An 18,752-nucleotide genomic window follows, 5' to 3' on the forward strand; every position below is an offset into this window, starting at 1 on the left:
GCGCGTTCCAATTCACCAAACAATTTTGCCCCTATCTACATACTGGGGGAAAAAGTGTGCGCGCGTCAAGCCCCGCCCCTCATTGTGATGTCATAATGCCCCTATTTGCATACTGGGGAAGCAGTGTGTGCGTGCCAAGCCCCGCCCCTCATTATGATGTCACAATGGTTGCTATGGCGACGCTGATGTCATCATAGGTTGCAAGCCCCGCCGCCGCTCATTATGATGTCATAACGGTTGACTATGGGATGGAGGATATGTATGACGGGTATATGGGAACGGGACTATGGGATGGGGGATGTGTGATGGGTATATGGGCACTGGACTATGGGATGGAGGATATGTTTGACGGGAATATGGGCACGGGACTATGGGATGGAGGATGTGTGATGGGCATATGGGCACTGGACTATAGGATGGAGGATATGTATGACGGTATATGGGCACGGGACTATGAGATAGCGGATATGTATGATGGGTATATGGGCACGGGACTATGGGATGGAGGATATGTATGATGGGTATATGAGCATGGGACTATGAGATGAAGGATGTGTGATGGGTATATGAGCATGGGACTATGGGATTGAAGATGTGTGATGGGTATATGGGCACTCGACTATGGGATGGCGAATATATGTATGATGGGTATATGGGCATGGGACTATGGGATGGCGAATATGTATGATGGGTATATGGGCATGGGATTATGGGATGGAGAATATGTATGATGGCTATATGGGCATGGGACTATGGGATGGAGGATGTGTGATGGGTATATGGGCACTCGACTATGGGATGGAGGATATGTATGATGGGTATATGGGCACGGGCCTATGGGATTGTGGATATGTATGATGGGTATATGGGCATGAGACTATGGGATGGAGGATAATTATAATTTTCTATAACTTACCACAGTTAGTTACTATGCCCGGGCAGTGCCGGGCTCTTCAGCTAGTACTACATATATACTACATTCATACATCATACATACATACATACTACATAATACATACATACTACATATATACTACATTCATACAACATACATACATACATACTACATATATACTACATTCATACAACATACATGCATACATAGTACATACTACATACATGCTACATACATACAACATGCATAAAACATGCTACAGACATACAACATACTTACTACATACATACTACATACAATGCATTCATACATTCATACAATACATACATATAGACACACAGTACATATAACATAGCGTACATACTCACGATCACTTGTCACTTTGATCCCCGAAGCCAGTGTCATCTGTAAAAAATATTAAAATAACAAACAACCAATATACTCCCTGACCCGCAGAAATGCATGAGTGTCCCATGACGATCTCCCGTGGAGAACAGCAGCATCAGCTGATGCGACCGCTCTCTACGGGCACTAGGAATATAATGACGGGAGGTAGGTATCCTTCTGCACTGTATTCCTCTGCCACTGTAAAAAAATAATCCCTAGTCTCACTTTTGGCATTGCTGTGTGAGAAAATTCCAACGCAGCTTTTGCCATAAAATGAGACCAGTGAACTATAGTAACCTCTCAGTGATGCACTGCAGGAGATCGTCGTGGGACACTCGTGGATTTCAGCGGATCAGGGAGTATATTGGTTGTTTGTTATTTTAATATTTTTAACAGTGAGATGACACTGGCTTTGGGGATCAAAGTGACAAGTGATGGTGAGTATGTACTCTATGTTATATCTACTGTATGTCTATATGTATGTATTGTATGAATGTATGAATGTTTTGTATGTAGTATGTATGTAGCATGTATGTTGTATGTATGTTGTATGTATGTTGTATGTATGTAGTATGCAGTATGTATGTATGTATGTTGTATGAATGTAGTATGTATGAAGTATGTATGTATGTTGTATGAATGTAGTATATATGTAGTATGTATGTAGTATGTAGTATACATGTATGTATGTTGTATGAATGTAGTATATATGTAGTATGTATGTATTATGTAGTATGTATGCTATATGAATGTAGTATATATGTAGTATGCATGTAGTATGTATGTATGTTGTATGAATGTAGTATATATGTAGTATGTATGTAGTATGTAGTATGTACTGTATGTATGTTGTATGAATGTAGTATATATGAAGTATGTATGTAGTATGTAGTATGTATGTATGTTGTATGAATGTAGTATATATGTAGTATGTATGTATGTTGTATGAATGTAGTATATATGTAGTATGTATGTAGTATGTAGTATGCATGTATGTATGTTGTATGAATGTAGTATATATGTAGTATGTATGTATTATGTAGTATGTATGTATGCTGTGTGAATGTAGTATACATGTAATATGTATGTAGTATGTATGTATGTTGTATGAATGTAGTATATATGAAGTACGTATGTAGTATGTAGTATGTATGTATGTTGTATGAATGTTGTATATGTGTAGTATGTATGTAGTATGTATGTATTTTTTTTTATATTCAACACATTAGCCAGATGTTGGGACTGCTACTGTCCCATCATTGGCTAATGTGTCAATCACTGTCATTGTAGCAGGCTTAGCCTGCACACACACACAACCCCCAGCAGGCCCGCACAGACCCCCGGCAGGCCCGTACAGACCCCCTGCAGGACCGCACAGATCCCCGGCAGGCCCGCACAGACCGCGCATCATGATGACATCATTTCAGCAGCCAATCACAGCCATGCAATTAGCATTAGCATTAACATGGCTAACACAACTGGCTCATTGCATTATGGGAACTTCCGATTCCGGTATTCGATATTGTAAAAATATCGGAACTCGGTATCGGAACTCCGATACAGTGAATATTGGCCGATAACCGATATTTGCAGTATCGGAATGCGCAACACTAATTATTAAGCATCTTCTAAAAAGAATATATTAACTTACAGCTACAACTGAACCACACCACTTTAAATTGTTGTCCTCCTTTAATTTGTGACTTTCTAAAGTGTATTGTAATGTCAATTTCAAGCAATGTTTTGTTTAGTGCTACTGTTAGCTTTTTGGCATTATTATTTTGAATATAATATTTTGTTGTATGGTTTCCTTTAGGTGCAATGTTTTCCATAATGGCGTCAGTCGAAACTATATGTTTACTTATTGCTGCAGCAATATTTAATGGAATTTATCCAGCAACACTATCAACATTTCCAGGAATGTGCTTCGTTATTATGGCGACATTCCAGATAATCACCTTTGTGTTGATTCAGTAAGTATTAAAGCTTTGGGATTTCATTTGTTTACATATTCTTCAGGCATCAAACATTGGTTTTTCTAATACATTCAAATGTAAATTCATAAACTGAGATGCAAATAATACTTTGTGTAGACTTGCTTCCTGGCAAAAGTTTAACATAGCTGTCAGCGAAGATTATATAACAAAATATTAGTAGTCATTTTAAGTTTTTTTTCATAAATTAAGACATTTAGTAACTACTACCTATAATCTTGACAAGACTATGACTTTCCATGGAAAGGAAAGTGATACTAATATTTATACATATACTATGTCTTTTTTGAGTATTGTAAGGATGTATCATTGGAAAAAATGCTTAAAATAAATGTTCTGGAACGTAAACACTAAAGGCTTATTTTTTAAAGACCTTTCAATGCTTAATCAGTATCAGAGTACTCATGGTCAATACAATGAAGGAAGCCTGGTATGGATCTCTTCATTGTGCTTACTAGTTGGGGTCTCATGGGTCACACTGAACAATCATGGAGGGGATCTATTCCAAGCCCATCAATGTTTCTAACAAGCCTTATAAGCAAACTAAACTCTTTTTATTCTCCCTCAAACTTTTTTCTTTAAATAATTCACTATCAAACTGTCTGGCAGCAGCTTTGCTCCTGAAACAAAGATTTGCCATGTTGGATTTTATATATCAGTCTGGTCCAATAGTGAAATTCAGATTTCACTAACAAGCCATTAACCGCTTAACAAGCAATGACATGCTGTGTCCATCATTGGGTACCTCACCCTGTTAATTGCGGGATCCGGCGATAAGCCAGCACCTTTCCCAACACATGACAGCTGATCCATCTGCGGCTGTTAACATGTTAAATGTCGCTGTCAATCTCTGACAGAGGCATTTAACATGCACAAGCCAGAAGCGAGTAGCAAACCACGCCCATCGGCGCCCATGTAACATGACTGCGGGTCGCTGATGGGTTGACATGACAACCCAGGGTTTGAAGTAACTCCTTGTGGTTGTCATAACCAGACTCCTATAAGCTCCGCCCAAGGGTCGGCACTCATAGCAAGTGAGTATTTCTGCTCCACAGGGCAGGGCTGAAGGTGGTAACAGTCTGTTGGGTTAGTTGGCTTTTACCCCATCTTTTCCTGGGATGATGTGGATACTCAGATGTCTGGAGGGACACTACAAAGGACAAGAAACAAAACCAGTTACGAAGATTCCTATCTCACCACACCCCCTTCTACCTACTCTCCCCCTTTTTTCTCCTTTCTCTTCTTCCCCTTCCCCTCTTTAACTCCCCCACCACCTCCTTCTTCCACCGACTTTTTTCCTCCCCCCTTTTTTCCCATTAACACATTATTAATTTTCTATCGTGTCTGTTATTATGTACAATTTTATTCACAATCAATGTTTTATGTAATCCATCTATAGCTGTTGACAACATATTGTTCATTTTGAGGTCAAATTAATCATGTAGTCTTATGATCACTTCAATCACATTTTTACTCCACTTACATCTTCTCACCCCCTGTTTTCATTCTGGGTAATTAATTATGGGCATGTACCCAGCCATATATGTTTCCATCCAGCCATGTCTATCACACCACATAATTACAGCACTATTGTTCTCTTTCACTCAGGTTTTCCTCCCCTCTTTCACCCTCCAACATTTAACATAATTCCATCACATCGCATTGGCCTGCCCTTTCCCCTTACTGGCTTATGATATTGGCTGCTACAATATGCCTCCCAGAAAGCCTTTTATAATACACTATCATCTCTTAATTCTCTCACCCATTAGGACTGCCTTGCTATATTATGCACTATTGTTCACTGCACCATTTAATCATGTGCTCAGGTCTCCTGTATCTACTCCTCCAAGTATTTTCCCCCCTGTACCACTTGTCCCCATTCCCTCTATACCTGATTCATATATTTAAGCCACCCACCTCCAGTGCTACACTATTGTCTCCTGGTTACCTCTGCATCCTCAGATAGGGCTAGATCGGGGATGTATGCATGCGCTGCCTGTGTTCCTGGCGGTCTACAGCCCCAGGCATCTCCATGCCTCTGTGATGCCAAGTCACCCTCATGTGACTCAGCGTCATCGGTCATGTGACGCTGGGGGTGGTTACTTCCGGATCCTCCAGGTGTGCATGTGTCGACTTCTCTCCGGTCTCCACCTATCGGTGCTCCGGCCCCCTTATTTAAACCCTCCGGTTGCCTGTAGTAACCACCCCCTAACGGAGGACTGTTATCCAAAATGCATGTCGGGGAGTGTGCAGCACCAGTAGCCACCATCCAGCAGGTAACTTCAGTACCTCTCCTTGTCTCCTAGTATGCTACAGTGAACCCCTTCTCTGTAAATATATTGCTCAACTGTTCGTATATACTACGATTGGTATTGTACCAAGTTATTTTACCATGACACTTTTGTTCAAAACATACATGCAGCCTGCACACCCACTCAGTGCTTGCTAAATATGAATATAATGCATTACTATACTTTTGATTGTTTTTTATTCTGTAGTAGGATTACAATAGTAATATAATTACACCTTAGATGTAATTCAAATTACCTCACCTGATGGCTTTGTTGGCTTTTTCCAAAACTTTTATTGTGTATGCTAATATTTTATCTCTTACTATGCGGGCACCCTTGTGCTACGGTGTTACCATTTTAACCCATTCATGCCCCAGCCTATTTTGACCTTAATGACCTGACCATTTTTTGCAATTCTGGCCAGTGTCTCTTTATGAGGTAATAACTCAGGGACGCTTCAACGGATCCTAGCGATTCTGAGGTTGTTTTTTCATGTTAGTGGCAAACTTAGGTCGATAATTTTTGCGTTTATCTGTGGAAAAAATGGAAATTTTAGTGAAAATTTTGAAAATTTAGCAATTTTCACATTTTGAATTTTTATTCTGTTAAACCAGAGAGTTTTGTGACACAAAATAGTTAGTAAATAATATTTACAACATGTCTACTTTACATAAGCACAATCTTGGAAACAACATTTTTCTTTGTTAGGAAGTTATAAGGGTTAAAAGTTGACCAGCGATTTCTCATTTTTACAGCAAAATTTACAAAACCATTTTTTTAGGGACCACCTCACATTTGAAGTCACTTTGAGGGGTCTGTATGGCAGAGAATACCCAAAAGTGACTCCATTCTAAAACCTGCACCCCTCAAGCTACTCAAAACTACATTCAAGAAGATTATTAACCATTCAGTTGCTTCACAGGAACTAAAACCATGTGGAAGGAAAAAATGGACATTTTAATTTTTCCAACAAAATATTTTTTAGCATCAATTTTTTCATTTTCACATGGGCAACAGGATAAAATGGAACCTAAATTTGTTGGGCAATTTCTCTTGAGTACACCGATACCGCATATGTGGTCATAAACCACTGTTTGGGTGCATGGTAGGGCTCAGAAGGGAAGGAACGCCATTTGACTTTTAGAATGGAAAATATGCTGGAATATTTAGCGGTTGCCGTGTCACGTTTGGAGAGCCTCTGTGTGCCTAAACATTGGAGCTCCCCCACAAGTGACCCATTTTGGAATCTAGACCCCCCAAGGAACTTATCTAGATGCATAGTGAGTAGAGTTGAGCGATACCGTCCGATACTTCAAAGTATCGGATCGGAATGGATCGGCCGATCTTTAAAAAAAGTATCGGTATCGCCGATTCCGATACCGGAAGTCCCATTCAAGTCTATGGGACTTCCGGTATCGGAATAAGAAAAACCCTGTTTTTGCCTTGTACAGTCTCTCTGGGGTCTGTACGGGCCTTTCGGGGGGTCTGTGCAGGCTCCGGTGGTCTGTGCCGGCCTGCCGGGGGGCTGTGCCGGCCTGCCGGTGGTCTGTGCAGGCTCCGGTGGGCTGTGCCGGCCTGCCGGGGGGCTGTGCCGGCCTGCCGGTGGTCTGTGCAGGCTCCGGGGGGCTGTGCCGGCCTGCCGGGGGGCTGTGCCGGCCTGCCGGTGGTCTGTGCAGGCTTCGGGGGTCTGTGCAGGCATCGTCCGATGGGACTACAAGTCTCATCGGGCGATGCCTGCTACCATGACAGTGATTGACACATTAGCCAATGATGGGACAGTAGTAGTCCCATCATCCGGCTAATGTGTTAAATGTAAAAAAAAAAAAAAAATACTACATACATACTACATGCATGCTACATACATACTACATGCTACATACATACTACATGCTACATACATACTACATGCTACATACATACTACATATATACTACATGCATGCTACATACATACTACATGCTACATACATACTACATGCTACATACATACTACATATACAGTCATATGTAAAAGTTTGGGCACCCCTATTAATGTTAACCTTTTTTCTTTATAACAATTTTGGTTTTTGCAACAGGTATTTCAGTTTCATATATCTAATAACTGATGGACTCAGTTATATTTCTGGATTCAAATGAGGTTTATTGTACTAACAGAAAATGTGCAATCTGCATTTAAACAAAATTTGACCGGTGCAAAAGTATGGGCACCCTTATCATTTTCTTGATTTGAACACTCCTAACTACTTTTTACTGACTTCCTGAAGCACTAAATTGGTTTTGTAACCTCATTGAGCTTTGAACTTCATAGCCAGGTGTATCAAATCATGAGAAAAGGTATTTAAAGTGGCCACTTGCAAGTAGTTCTCCTATTTGATTCTCCTATGAAGAGTGGCATCATGGGCTCCTCAAAACAACTCTCAAATGATCTGAAAACAAAGATTATTCAACATAGCTTTTCAGGGGAAGGATACAAAAAGTTGTCTCAGAGATTTAACCTGTCAGTTTCCACTGTGAGGAACATAGTAAGGAAATGGAAGAACACAGGTACAGTTCTTGTTAAGCCCAGAAGTGGCAGGCCAAGAAAAATATCAGAAAGGCAGAGAAGAAGAATGGTGAGAACAGTCAAGGACAATCCACAGACCACCTCCAAAGACCTGCAGCATCATCTTGCTGCAGATGGTGTCACTGTGCATCGGTCAACAATACAGCGCACTTTGCACAAGGAGAAGCTGTATGGGAGAGTGATGCGAAAGAAGCCGTTTCTGCAAGCACGCCACAAACAGAGTCGTCTGAGGTATGCAAAAGCACATTTGGACAAGCCAGTTACATTTTGGAAGAAGGTCCTGTGGACTGATGAAACAAAGATTGAGTTGTTTTGTCATACAAAAAGGCGTTATGCATGCGCTGTATTGTTGACCGATGCACAGTGACACCATCTGCAGCAAGATGATGCTGCAGGTCTTTGGAGGTGGTCTGTGGATTGTCCTTGACTGTTCTCACCATTCTTCTTCTCTGCCTTTCTGATATTTTTCTTGGCCTGCCACTTCTGGGCTTAACAAGAACTGTACCTGTGTTCTTCCATTTCCTTACTATGTTCCTCACAGTGGAAACTGACAGGTTAAATCTCTGAGTGGGAATTTCCCACGCAGCAATGGCATAAAGTGAGACTAGGGACTTTTTTTTTTTAAGTGGCGGAGGAATACAGTGCGGAAGGATACCTACCTTCCGTCATTGGATTCCTGCAGCCCGTAGAGAACGGCAGCATCATCTGATGCTGCAGTTCTCTACCCAAGATCGTCGTGGGACACACACGTGGACTGCTTCGGATCGTGGGTGAGTATTTTTGTGGTTTGTTATGTTAATATTTATTCCGGAAAAGACAATGGCTTCGGGGAACAATGTGACAAGTATTGGTAAGTATGTTACTCTATGTTATATGTACTGTATGTCTATGTATGTATTGTATGAATGTATTGTATGTATGTAGTATATATGTGGTATGTATGTAGCATGTAGTATGTATGTAGTATGTATGTAGCATGCATGTAGCATGCAGTATGTATGTAGCATGCATGTAGTATATATGTAGTATGTATGTAGCATGCATGTAGTATATATGTAGTATGTATGTATCATGGTGCATGTATGTAGTATGTATGTAGTATGTATGTGGTATGTATGTAGCATGTAGTATGTATGTAGTATGTATGTAGCATGCATGTAGTATGTATGTAGCATGCATGTAGTATGTATGTAGCATGCATGTAGTATGTATGTAGTATGTATGTAGTATGCATGTAGTATGTATGTAGTATGTATGTAGTATGTATGTAGCATGTATGTGGTATGTATGTAGCATGTAGTATGTATGTAGTATGTATGTAGTATGTATGTAGTATGTATGTGGTATGTATGTAGCATGTAGTATGTATGTAGCATGCATGTAGCATGCATGTAGTATGTATGTAGCATGCATGTAGTATATATGTAGTATGTATGTAGCATGTAGTATGTATGTAGTATGTATGTAGTATGTATGTGGTATGTATGTAGCATGTAGTATGTATGTAGTATGTATGTAGCATGCATGTAGTATGTATGTAGTATGCAGTATGTATGTAGCATGTATGTAGCATGTATGTAGTATGTATGTAGTATATATGTAGTATGTATGTAGCATGTAGTATGTATGTAGCATGCATGTAGTATATATGTAGTATGTATGTAGCATGTAGTATGTATGTAGCATGCATGTAGTATATATGTAGTATGTATGTAGCATGTATGTAGCATGCATGTAGTATATATGTAGTATGTATGTAGCATGTAGTATGTATGTAGCATGCATGTAGTATATATGTAGTATGCATGTAGCATGTAGTATGTATGTAGTATGTATGTAGTATTTTTTTTTTTTAACATTTAACACATTAGCCGGATGATGGGACTACTACTGTCCCATCTTTGGCTAATGTGTCAATCACTGTCATGGTAGCAGGCATCGCCAGATGGGACTTGTAGTCCCATCGGACGATGCTTGCACAGACCCCCGGACATCAGCACAACCCCCCGGCAGGCCGGCACAGCCCCCCGGCAGGCCGGTACAGACCCCCACAGGGTGCACAGACCACCGGCAGGCCGGCACAGCCCCCCGGCAGGCCGGTACAGACCCCCACAGGGTGCACAGACCACCGGCAGGCTGGCACAGCCCCCCGGCAGGCCGGTACCGACCCCGGGCAGTCCACACAGCCCCCCGGCAGGCCGGCAGAGACCCCCGGAAGGCCCGAAATGACGGCGCATCATGATGCGCACACACCGCGCATCATGATGACGTCAGGCCGTCAATCAACTTTGAACTTCCGATTCCGATGCCGAATTCCGATATTGAAAAAATATCGGAAGTCGGTATCGGAATTCCGATACAGCAAGTATCGGCCGATACCCAATACTTGCGGTATCGGAATGCTCAACACTAATAGTGAGCACTTTGAAGCCCCAGATTCTTCACAAATTGATCATAAAAAAGTAATTTTTTACACAAAAATTTTCTTTTAGCCTCTGTTTTTTCATTTTCACATGGGCAACAGGATAAAATGGTTACTGAAATTTTTTGGGCAATTTCTCCTGAGTACACAGGTACCTCAAATGTGGTCATAAACCACTGATTGCGCGCACGGCAGACCCCGGAAGGGAAGGAGCACCACTTGACTTTTTGAATGGAAAATTAGCTCCAATCGTTAGCGGACACCATGTCGCTTATGGAGAGCCCCTGTGTGCCTAAACATTGGAGCTCCCCCACAAGTGACCCCATTTTGGAAACTAGACCCCCCCAAGGAACTTATATAGATGTGTGGTGAGTAGTGTTGAGCGATACCTTCCGATATCGGGAAATATCAGATCGGATTGGATCGGACGGATACCCCAAAAATATCAGATATCGCCGATTCCGATACCGGAAACCAATGCAAGTCAATGGGACACAAATATCAGAATGAAAATAAACCCTTACTTTCCTTGTAGGTTAATTCTACATGAAGGAAAACAACCAAGAATAATTTAGAATGTATTGGGGGAGGTGGAGGAGACATTAAAGGTATAGAGGTTTAGCCCAATCAAATGGAATAGCAGGAATTAATTTTTTTTAAGACGTTTGGAGCTATAAAGATATTGACTATGTTAAACTTTTTTATATTTTGTCAGATATTTATGTTTCACTACTTCCATGCTCTTCACCTTCTTTTTTACTTCTCCCACACTTTCTCCTTCATCATCCTCAGCAGCAGCATCTTTTTCATCAACTTCTTCTTCACCTTATTCATCTTCTTCTTCACCTTGTTCCTATTATTCTTTTCTTTTACATTCTTCATATTCTTCTTATTCAACTATTATTCTTCTTCATATTCTACTTCTTCATCTTCTTCATACTCTTCTTCTTCATCATATTCTTATTTGTGACAGGCATTCCTGTAGTTGTTATCTATAAAAGTTTGAAGGTTACACCTTCCGTTCTGCCTGTCACAAAAGATTTACAACAGGATTTGTCCGCGTTCAGTTTTGCCTGCAGCAGCAGGTATTTTCCAGGGGCACCACGAGGAGGAACGGACTCACCCCCATACACTGCATAGTCTTGTTCTGCTTATAATTTAGATAATATCTTTTGCTCTGATTGTTAGTCTTATGCTTAATGTTCTTCTGCTTTTTGTTCTGCAGCTTCTTGTTCTTCTGCTTCTTGGTCTTCTGTCTTTTGTTCTTCTGTATCTTGGTGGTTGTCATCTTGTTCTTTGTACTCTTGGCCATCTTCTTCAGAGTCATCTTCTTGGTCTTCTTCGGGGTGGTCTTCAGGGTCGTCGTCTTCTTCGGGGTGGTCTTCAGGGTCATCGTCTTTAGGGAGTCAGGGAGATCCAGAGTGATTACCAAAAACCATTTCAAAAAGCTTGAACTTGGAAATGTAGCAGAAGGTACAAGAAGGCTGAGGAACTGCTGAGAACCAGCTGATGGTACTGGAACCTGGCTGGGTAGCCGAAGGTACAAGAGCCAATGGAACTACCGAGGACCAGCTGATGGTACTGGAACCCGGTTACTAAGCAGGAGGTACCTGTGCCAGAAAGCACTACCAAGGACCAGCAGACGTTGGTGGAACTCGGATACCACAAAGGAGGGACCTAAGCCAAAGGCTCTGCCTGGAACCAGCTGACGCTACTGGAACCCAGGTGGGCATATTCAAGATTGACTTCCAAAGAACCAGCTAATGGTACTGGAACTCAGATAGGCAGCAGAAGGTACACATGAAAAAAAAGTTGCAATGCCGCGAGCCGGCCAGAGTTACCGAAACCCACAGACCTACAGGGGGAGCTTGTCCTATTGGCACTATGGAACCAGCCTTCATTGCCAGATCCCGCAGCCCACATAGGAAGCACCTAAACTGCAGGCACCATAGAGTCGGCTAACCCGACCGCAACACGACAGGACAATGTATTGGAGGCAAAGTGACGTTGACACTACCCGGAAACAGCTGGCGTGCTGGAACCAGGCTGGGCAGGAGGGAGTACCCGTGCCAAAGACACTTCTGAGCAGCAACTGGCGGTGTTGGAACCCAGGGTAAATACTATAAACAGAGTGGAGGCAGAGGCGTAATTGGAGCAAGTTTAAAATCTGTGGTAGTGTGAATGTGGACAGAGCAGGTGAAATTGCCGTACACACAGCAGGGGATCAGCTGACGTTACTGAACCCCAATAACACTGGAGCATGTGTTGACTGTGCAGGCGGCACTTCTGAGCAGCAACTGGCGGTGTTGGAGCCCAGGGATTACAGGAGAAACAGGTGGTAGAAACATGAACACAACAGGATACCTGGATACTGTTGCCAACCAATTATTTAATCTGGAAGAGGACTGGCAAATTCCTGTGAGATCCAGGCCTTGTTCATTTTCAGAAAAGTAAGCCGGTCAATGGAGGATAGTCGCATGCGACGGTCTGTTATTACACTACCTACGGCAGTAAAGATGCGCTCCGATAATACACTAGCAGCAGGGCAAGCCAGCACCTCCAAAGCATACTGGCTAAGCTCTGGCCATGTCTCCAGCTTAGAGACCCAAAACTTGAAGGGGGAAGAGCCATGTGGGAGAACACTGAGAGGGCAAGACATGTAGTCTGTCACCATCTGACGGAAACGTTGCCTCCTTCTGACTGGAGCCGTCTGTGATAGTGTAGACATTTGTGGTGGGGGCACAAAACTTTGCCACATTTGGGCCATACTGGTCTTGCCTTTTGCTGAGGCGCTGCTTCTGCTCCCTCTTTGTGCAGAGCTTCCTCCACTGCCTCGACGCACTGAACTGCTTTGTAAAGCGCTAGCAGCACTGCTCTCGGGTGGAATGGAGAACATGATGGAATGCACCAGTGTGTCTTGGTACTCCCGCATTTTACGCTCCCGGTTCAATGGTGTTATGAGGCTTTGTAAGTTGTCCTAGTAGCGAGGATCTAGGAGGTGTACACCCAATAATCAGCTGTGTTGAGAATGTGGGTGATGCGGCGGTCGTTTCTCAGGCACTGCAGCATGAAATCAACCATGTGCTGCAGACTGCCAACTAGCCAAGAAACACTGTCCCCTGCTTGAGGCGTCATCTCTGCCTGCTCTGCATCACCCCACCCTCGCTCTACATACTGACTACTAGAGCATTGTGTACCTCCCTCCTCTGGAGAGATGTCTTCCTCCTCCATTGACTCCTCCTCATCCTTCTCACAAAGTGTCTCCTGCCTAGGCCTTTGTGAGGAACCATGTTGCGCAGACTGTCCAGAAGCAGATGGCATTTGTGACTCCTCATCCTCCACCTCTTCCACAACCTCCTCCCTTAGTGCTTGCAGTGTTTTTTCAAGCAGACAGATAAGGGGGATAGTCATGCTAACTAGTGCATCATATGCACTCGCCATCCACTTGGAATCATCGAAGGCACGCAAACCGTGGCAGATGTCCTTCATAGAGGCCCACTCAGTGGTGGTGAAGTGTGAACGGCGCGCAGTGTGACTTGTTTGTGCCTGATGCAGCTGGCACTCCATTACTGCTGCCTGCTGCTCAAACAACCTCTCCAACATATGTAACGTTGAATTCCACCTGGTGGGTAGGTCACATATGATGCGATGTTCTGGAAGGCGGAATCAGCGCTGCAGAGCTGCAATGCGTGATCTTGCCAGGCTGTAACGCCGCAAGTGAGCGCACTCTATGCGGACCTTGTGCAGCAGTGCATCAAGATCCGGATAGTCCCTCAAAAAACTCTGCACGACCAAGTTGAGCACATGTGCCAGACATGGGATGTGAGTGAGATTGCCTAGGCCCAGAGCTTCCACCAGATTTCAGCCATTGTCACACACTACGATGCCTGGCTGGAGATTCGCTGGCACAAACCACACGTTGCTCTCCTGCTTGATGGCATTCCAGAGCTCCTGCACTGTTTGACTTCAATTCCCTAAAGAAATTAATTTCAATATGGCCTGTTGACGTTTGGCCACGGCTGTGCTCATATCGGTCGTAACAGGTAAGCATTCACGGGTCCATGTGGAGGTAGACTGTGATAGCTCCTGCAGCACTGATTCAGAGGAACTGGAGTATGAGGAGGAGTCAGTGTGTACAGATTGGATTCCTGCAATCTTTCGAGTTGGCAGAACATGTATCGGTGGTCAGGTGGACCTTGCTACTGACGGTGTTTAGTAGCGCATGTTTAATTTTTCCCTCCATATGCTTTTGCAGAGCAGGGACGGTTTGCCGGCTGAAATAAAAGCGGCTGGGCATGTTGTATTGTGGGACTGCCAATTCCATGAAGTTACGGAAGGTGTCAGTCTCCACCAGCCTGAATTAGAGCATTTCAAGGGACAGTAGTTTTGCAATGCCAGCATTCAGAGCCTGTGCTCGGGGGTGGTTTGCCGAGTATGGGCGCCTTTTCTCCCATGCCTGTGCTACCGATGGCTGTAGACTGGCCTGGGAGTGTGAGGATGACAGGAAATGTGGTGCTGTGTGTGGAATGACACTGTGTCTCTGTACAACAGTGCCAGAGGTTTTCCATGGGGATCCTGTGAGGAAGCCGAACCAGCTGTGTGTGAGCTGGAAGAAGAGGCTACAACACGAGCTGAAGAGGTGGTAGGTGGCGCTGTAGGTTGGCCCAGGTCTTCAGTGTGTCTTTGTAACTCCACCACGTGCTTAGTCCGCACATGTTTCCACATATTTGTGGTATTGAGGTTGCTGACACTTTTCCCTCTTTTCACTTTCTGATTACACAGCTTGCATTTGACAAAGCAAATGTCATCTGCAACTGTGTCAAAAAAAGGACCAGGCACTGCAAGTCTTTGGAGCGCCCGTTTTGGGTTTTGGAAGAGGCATGCTCCTAATGGATGCCGAAGTGGAGGCTGCAGGCAACTGAGTCTGACCCCTCCCTCTCCCTCCTTTTTTTGCCGTTCGGGGAATCTCTTCCTCAGAGCTGCTCCCACCACCTTCCCGTACCTCACACCTTGATGGGTCAAGGACCTCATCATCTACACTACCCTCTTCAAACGACTGCTCCTCCTGGGTAGTCTCGACAGCACAGTACGCACCAGAAAGTGGCACCTGAGTCTCATCATCAGATGCGTACTGAGGTGTGCTGACCATAGGCACTGGCCCACCCGCCTCTTCAGATTCAGAGAGACAAAGATGTTGCGTATCACTACATACTTCCTCTTCTTCAAATTCTCTAATGCTGCTTGGCTGGCCCCCTCTTTCCGAGCCAAGATATTCAGAGAACAGAATTAGAGATGGCTCCTGTCCAGGGCTCTCTGACTGCCTGGGCAATTTGGCAGGTGGTGAAGTGACAGGTGGGTGCTCTTCAGTGCTGTGGACCTGAGAGGATCTGGAACTAATTGAAGTCGATGCCTTAGCTGCCATGTATCCGACAACGGCTTCAATTTGTTCATCCCGCAGCAGTGGGGTATGGCGAGCTCCTACAAAGCTGCGCATAAAGGACTGTTCCCTGGTAAAACTGAGGGATGCTAAGTCACTTGTGCCCGCAGCAGGCAGAGAATCCCCACGACCTTTCCCTGCAGAAACTCCACGCCCACGACCACGTGCCTTATTCCGTGCCTTCTTCATCTTGGTAGACTGATAAAGATAGGCAAAAAAGTACTAAGGGCTTAGTGTGCTTATTCCTGAACAGCTGCTAACAGATATAGGAAACACTAATTTTATAAAGTGTGGACTAGACTTTAATATGAGCTAATGTGGCCTACACAACTGTAAAGTGGAGTGTTTGGTGAACTTTATTAACTTTTTTTTTCACAAAAAGTCACTGGATGTGCCCAAAGATGTAAAACCCATAGTATCACAAACTTTTTGTAGCTATTACAATGCAGGAAGGTAACCTACAATGCAATAGATGAGGCTCCAAAAAATAGGCTAATACTAATCTGGCTGGGGCTGCAGGGCACAAGCCAGCAGAAAGGCTCCTCTATCTACTCCTATATAGTGTTTGCAACCAATCTAGCTGGATACGGATGGAACCACACTAATAGGAGAAATCTGGAAAAATGAGCAGCACTAATGCAAAAAAGGACAATGTATGAGGCAGTGACGCACGCTGAGCGGACTACAACCTGAGGTGGCTGCAGAACACACTTCAGCGTGAGCTGCACTCACACACAGAGACCTTGCAGACAGCCATGAACAACGCTGCAAGGCAAAAGAAAGCTTCTCGCACAGCGGTTGCTAAAGTAGCCTGGGTAAAGCACAATAAAGCAAATCGCTAGCTCAAACTGTCCCTCAGAGTCAGAACAGCAGCGTCCTGTCCCTAAGTAAATTCACAGCAGAGTGAACCCAAAATGGCGGCGGCGGCTTTTATAGTGTATCATGACATCATTTCAGCAGCTAATCACAGCCATGCCATTAGTTAACATGCGTAACATGCATAACAGGATGTGCCCACACTTCTTAGGATTCCTCATTGGCTGAATAAAATCAAACTGGCTCATTGCATTATGGGAACTTCCGATTCCAGCATTCGATATTCTAAAAATATCGGAACTCAGTATCGGAACTCCGATACCGCGAATTTCGTCCGATACCCAATATTGCAGTATCGGAATGCTCAACACTAGTGGTGAGCACTCTGAACCCCCAAGTGCTTCACAGAAGTTTATAACGCAGAGCCGTGAAAATAAAAAATCTTTTTTCCTCAAAAAAGGATTTTTTAGCCCGCAATTTTTTATTTTCACAAGGGTAACAGGAGAAATTGGCCCCCAAGAGTTGTAGTCCAGTTTGTCCTGAGTGCGCTGGCACCCCATATGTGGGGGAAACCACTGTTTGGGCACACGTTGGGGCTCAGAATGGAAGTAACGTTTTGAAATGCCGACTTTGATGGAATGGTCTGCGGGCGTCATGTTGCGTTTGCAGAGCCCCTGATGTGCCTAAACAGTAGAAAGCCCCCACAAGTGACCATATTTTGGAAACTAGACCCCCCAAGCAACTTATCTAGATGTGTGGTGATCACTTTGAACCCCCAAGTGCTTCACAGAAGTTTATAAACCAGATCAGCGAAAATAAAAAATCATTTTTTTTCCACAAAAACAATTTTTTAGCCCCCAATTTTTTATTTTCCTAAGGGTAACAGGAGAAATTAGACCACAAAAGTTGTTGTGCAATTTTTCCTGAGTACGCTGATACCTCATATGTTGGGGTAAACCACTGTTTGGGCACACGTTGTGGCTTGGAAGGGAGGGATCACCGTTTGACTTTTTGAATGCAAAATTGGTTGGAATCAATGGTGGCGACATGTAAGCGTTTGGAGACCCCTTGATGTGCCCAAACAGTGGAAACCCCTCAATTCTTACTCCAGCCCTAACCCCAACACACCCTTAACCACAACCCTAAGCCCAACACACCCTTAACCTTAATCCCAACCCTAACCATAACACTAACCCCAACACACCCCTAACGCTAATTCCAACCCAAACCATAACCCTAACCACAAGCCTAACTCTAATCCAAACCTTAACCCCAACACACCCCTAACCTTAATCTTAACCCTAATCCCAACCCTAACCCTAATTCCAACCCTAATTCCAACCCTAATTCTAACCCTAACCCTAATTCTAACCCTAATCCTCACCATAATGGAAAAATAAAAATAAATATATTTTCTGTATTTCATTATTTGTCCCTACCTATTGGGGTGATAAAGGAGGGTCATTTACTATTTTTTTTATTTTGATCACTGTGATAGACGCTATCACAGTGATCAAAATGTATCAGGAAGGAATGAATGAATCTGCCAGCCGGCAGATTCGGCAGGCACACTGCGCATGCGCCTGCCATTTTGGAAGATGGTGGCGCCCATGGACGATGCAGGAGGGACAACAGGAGGGACACCGGGACTCAGGAGGTACTGGGGGGAGGGGGGATCGGAAGGTGGGGGAGTGGAGGGCAGGGGAGGGGGAGCAGATGCTGATAGCGGTGTCAGATTACTGCCGTAAGTCGGTGGCAGGAGCAGATCACCCCCCGTCAGTCATGGGGGGTCTGATCGCTGTCTCTAGCCATGACCGATGATATTTCTGCATCGGCCAAGGCTGGATTGTAATATTTCACCAAGTTTCGTTGGTGAAATATTACATTCGTTCTGATTGGCTGTTTCACTTTCAACAGCCAATCAGAGTGATCGTAGCCATGGGTGGGC

The 18,752-nt window shown here is 43.8% G+C and overlaps 1 protein-coding gene across 1 annotated transcript in view; it reads left to right on the top strand.

Moving 5' to 3' along the window:
- The window catches only part of LOC141063516 (proton-coupled folate transporter-like), a 614,330-nt gene that overhangs the window by 420,416 nt on the left and 175,162 nt on the right, over positions 1-18,752 (top strand). Inside the window, exon 6 of the mRNA XM_073557601.1 lies at positions 3,099-3,255. Coding sequence (XP_073413702.1) covers positions 3,099-3,255 — 157 coding nt within the window. The remainder of the gene's footprint in view (positions 1-3,098; positions 3,256-18,752) is intronic.

The sequence above is a fragment of the Dendrobates tinctorius genome, unplaced genomic scaffold (assembly GCF_039654945.1).
Source record: "Dendrobates tinctorius isolate UK_male_01 unplaced genomic scaffold, ASM3965494v1 ptg000250l, whole genome shotgun sequence".
NCBI lineage: Eukaryota > Metazoa > Chordata > Amphibia > Anura > Dendrobatidae > Dendrobates > Dendrobates tinctorius.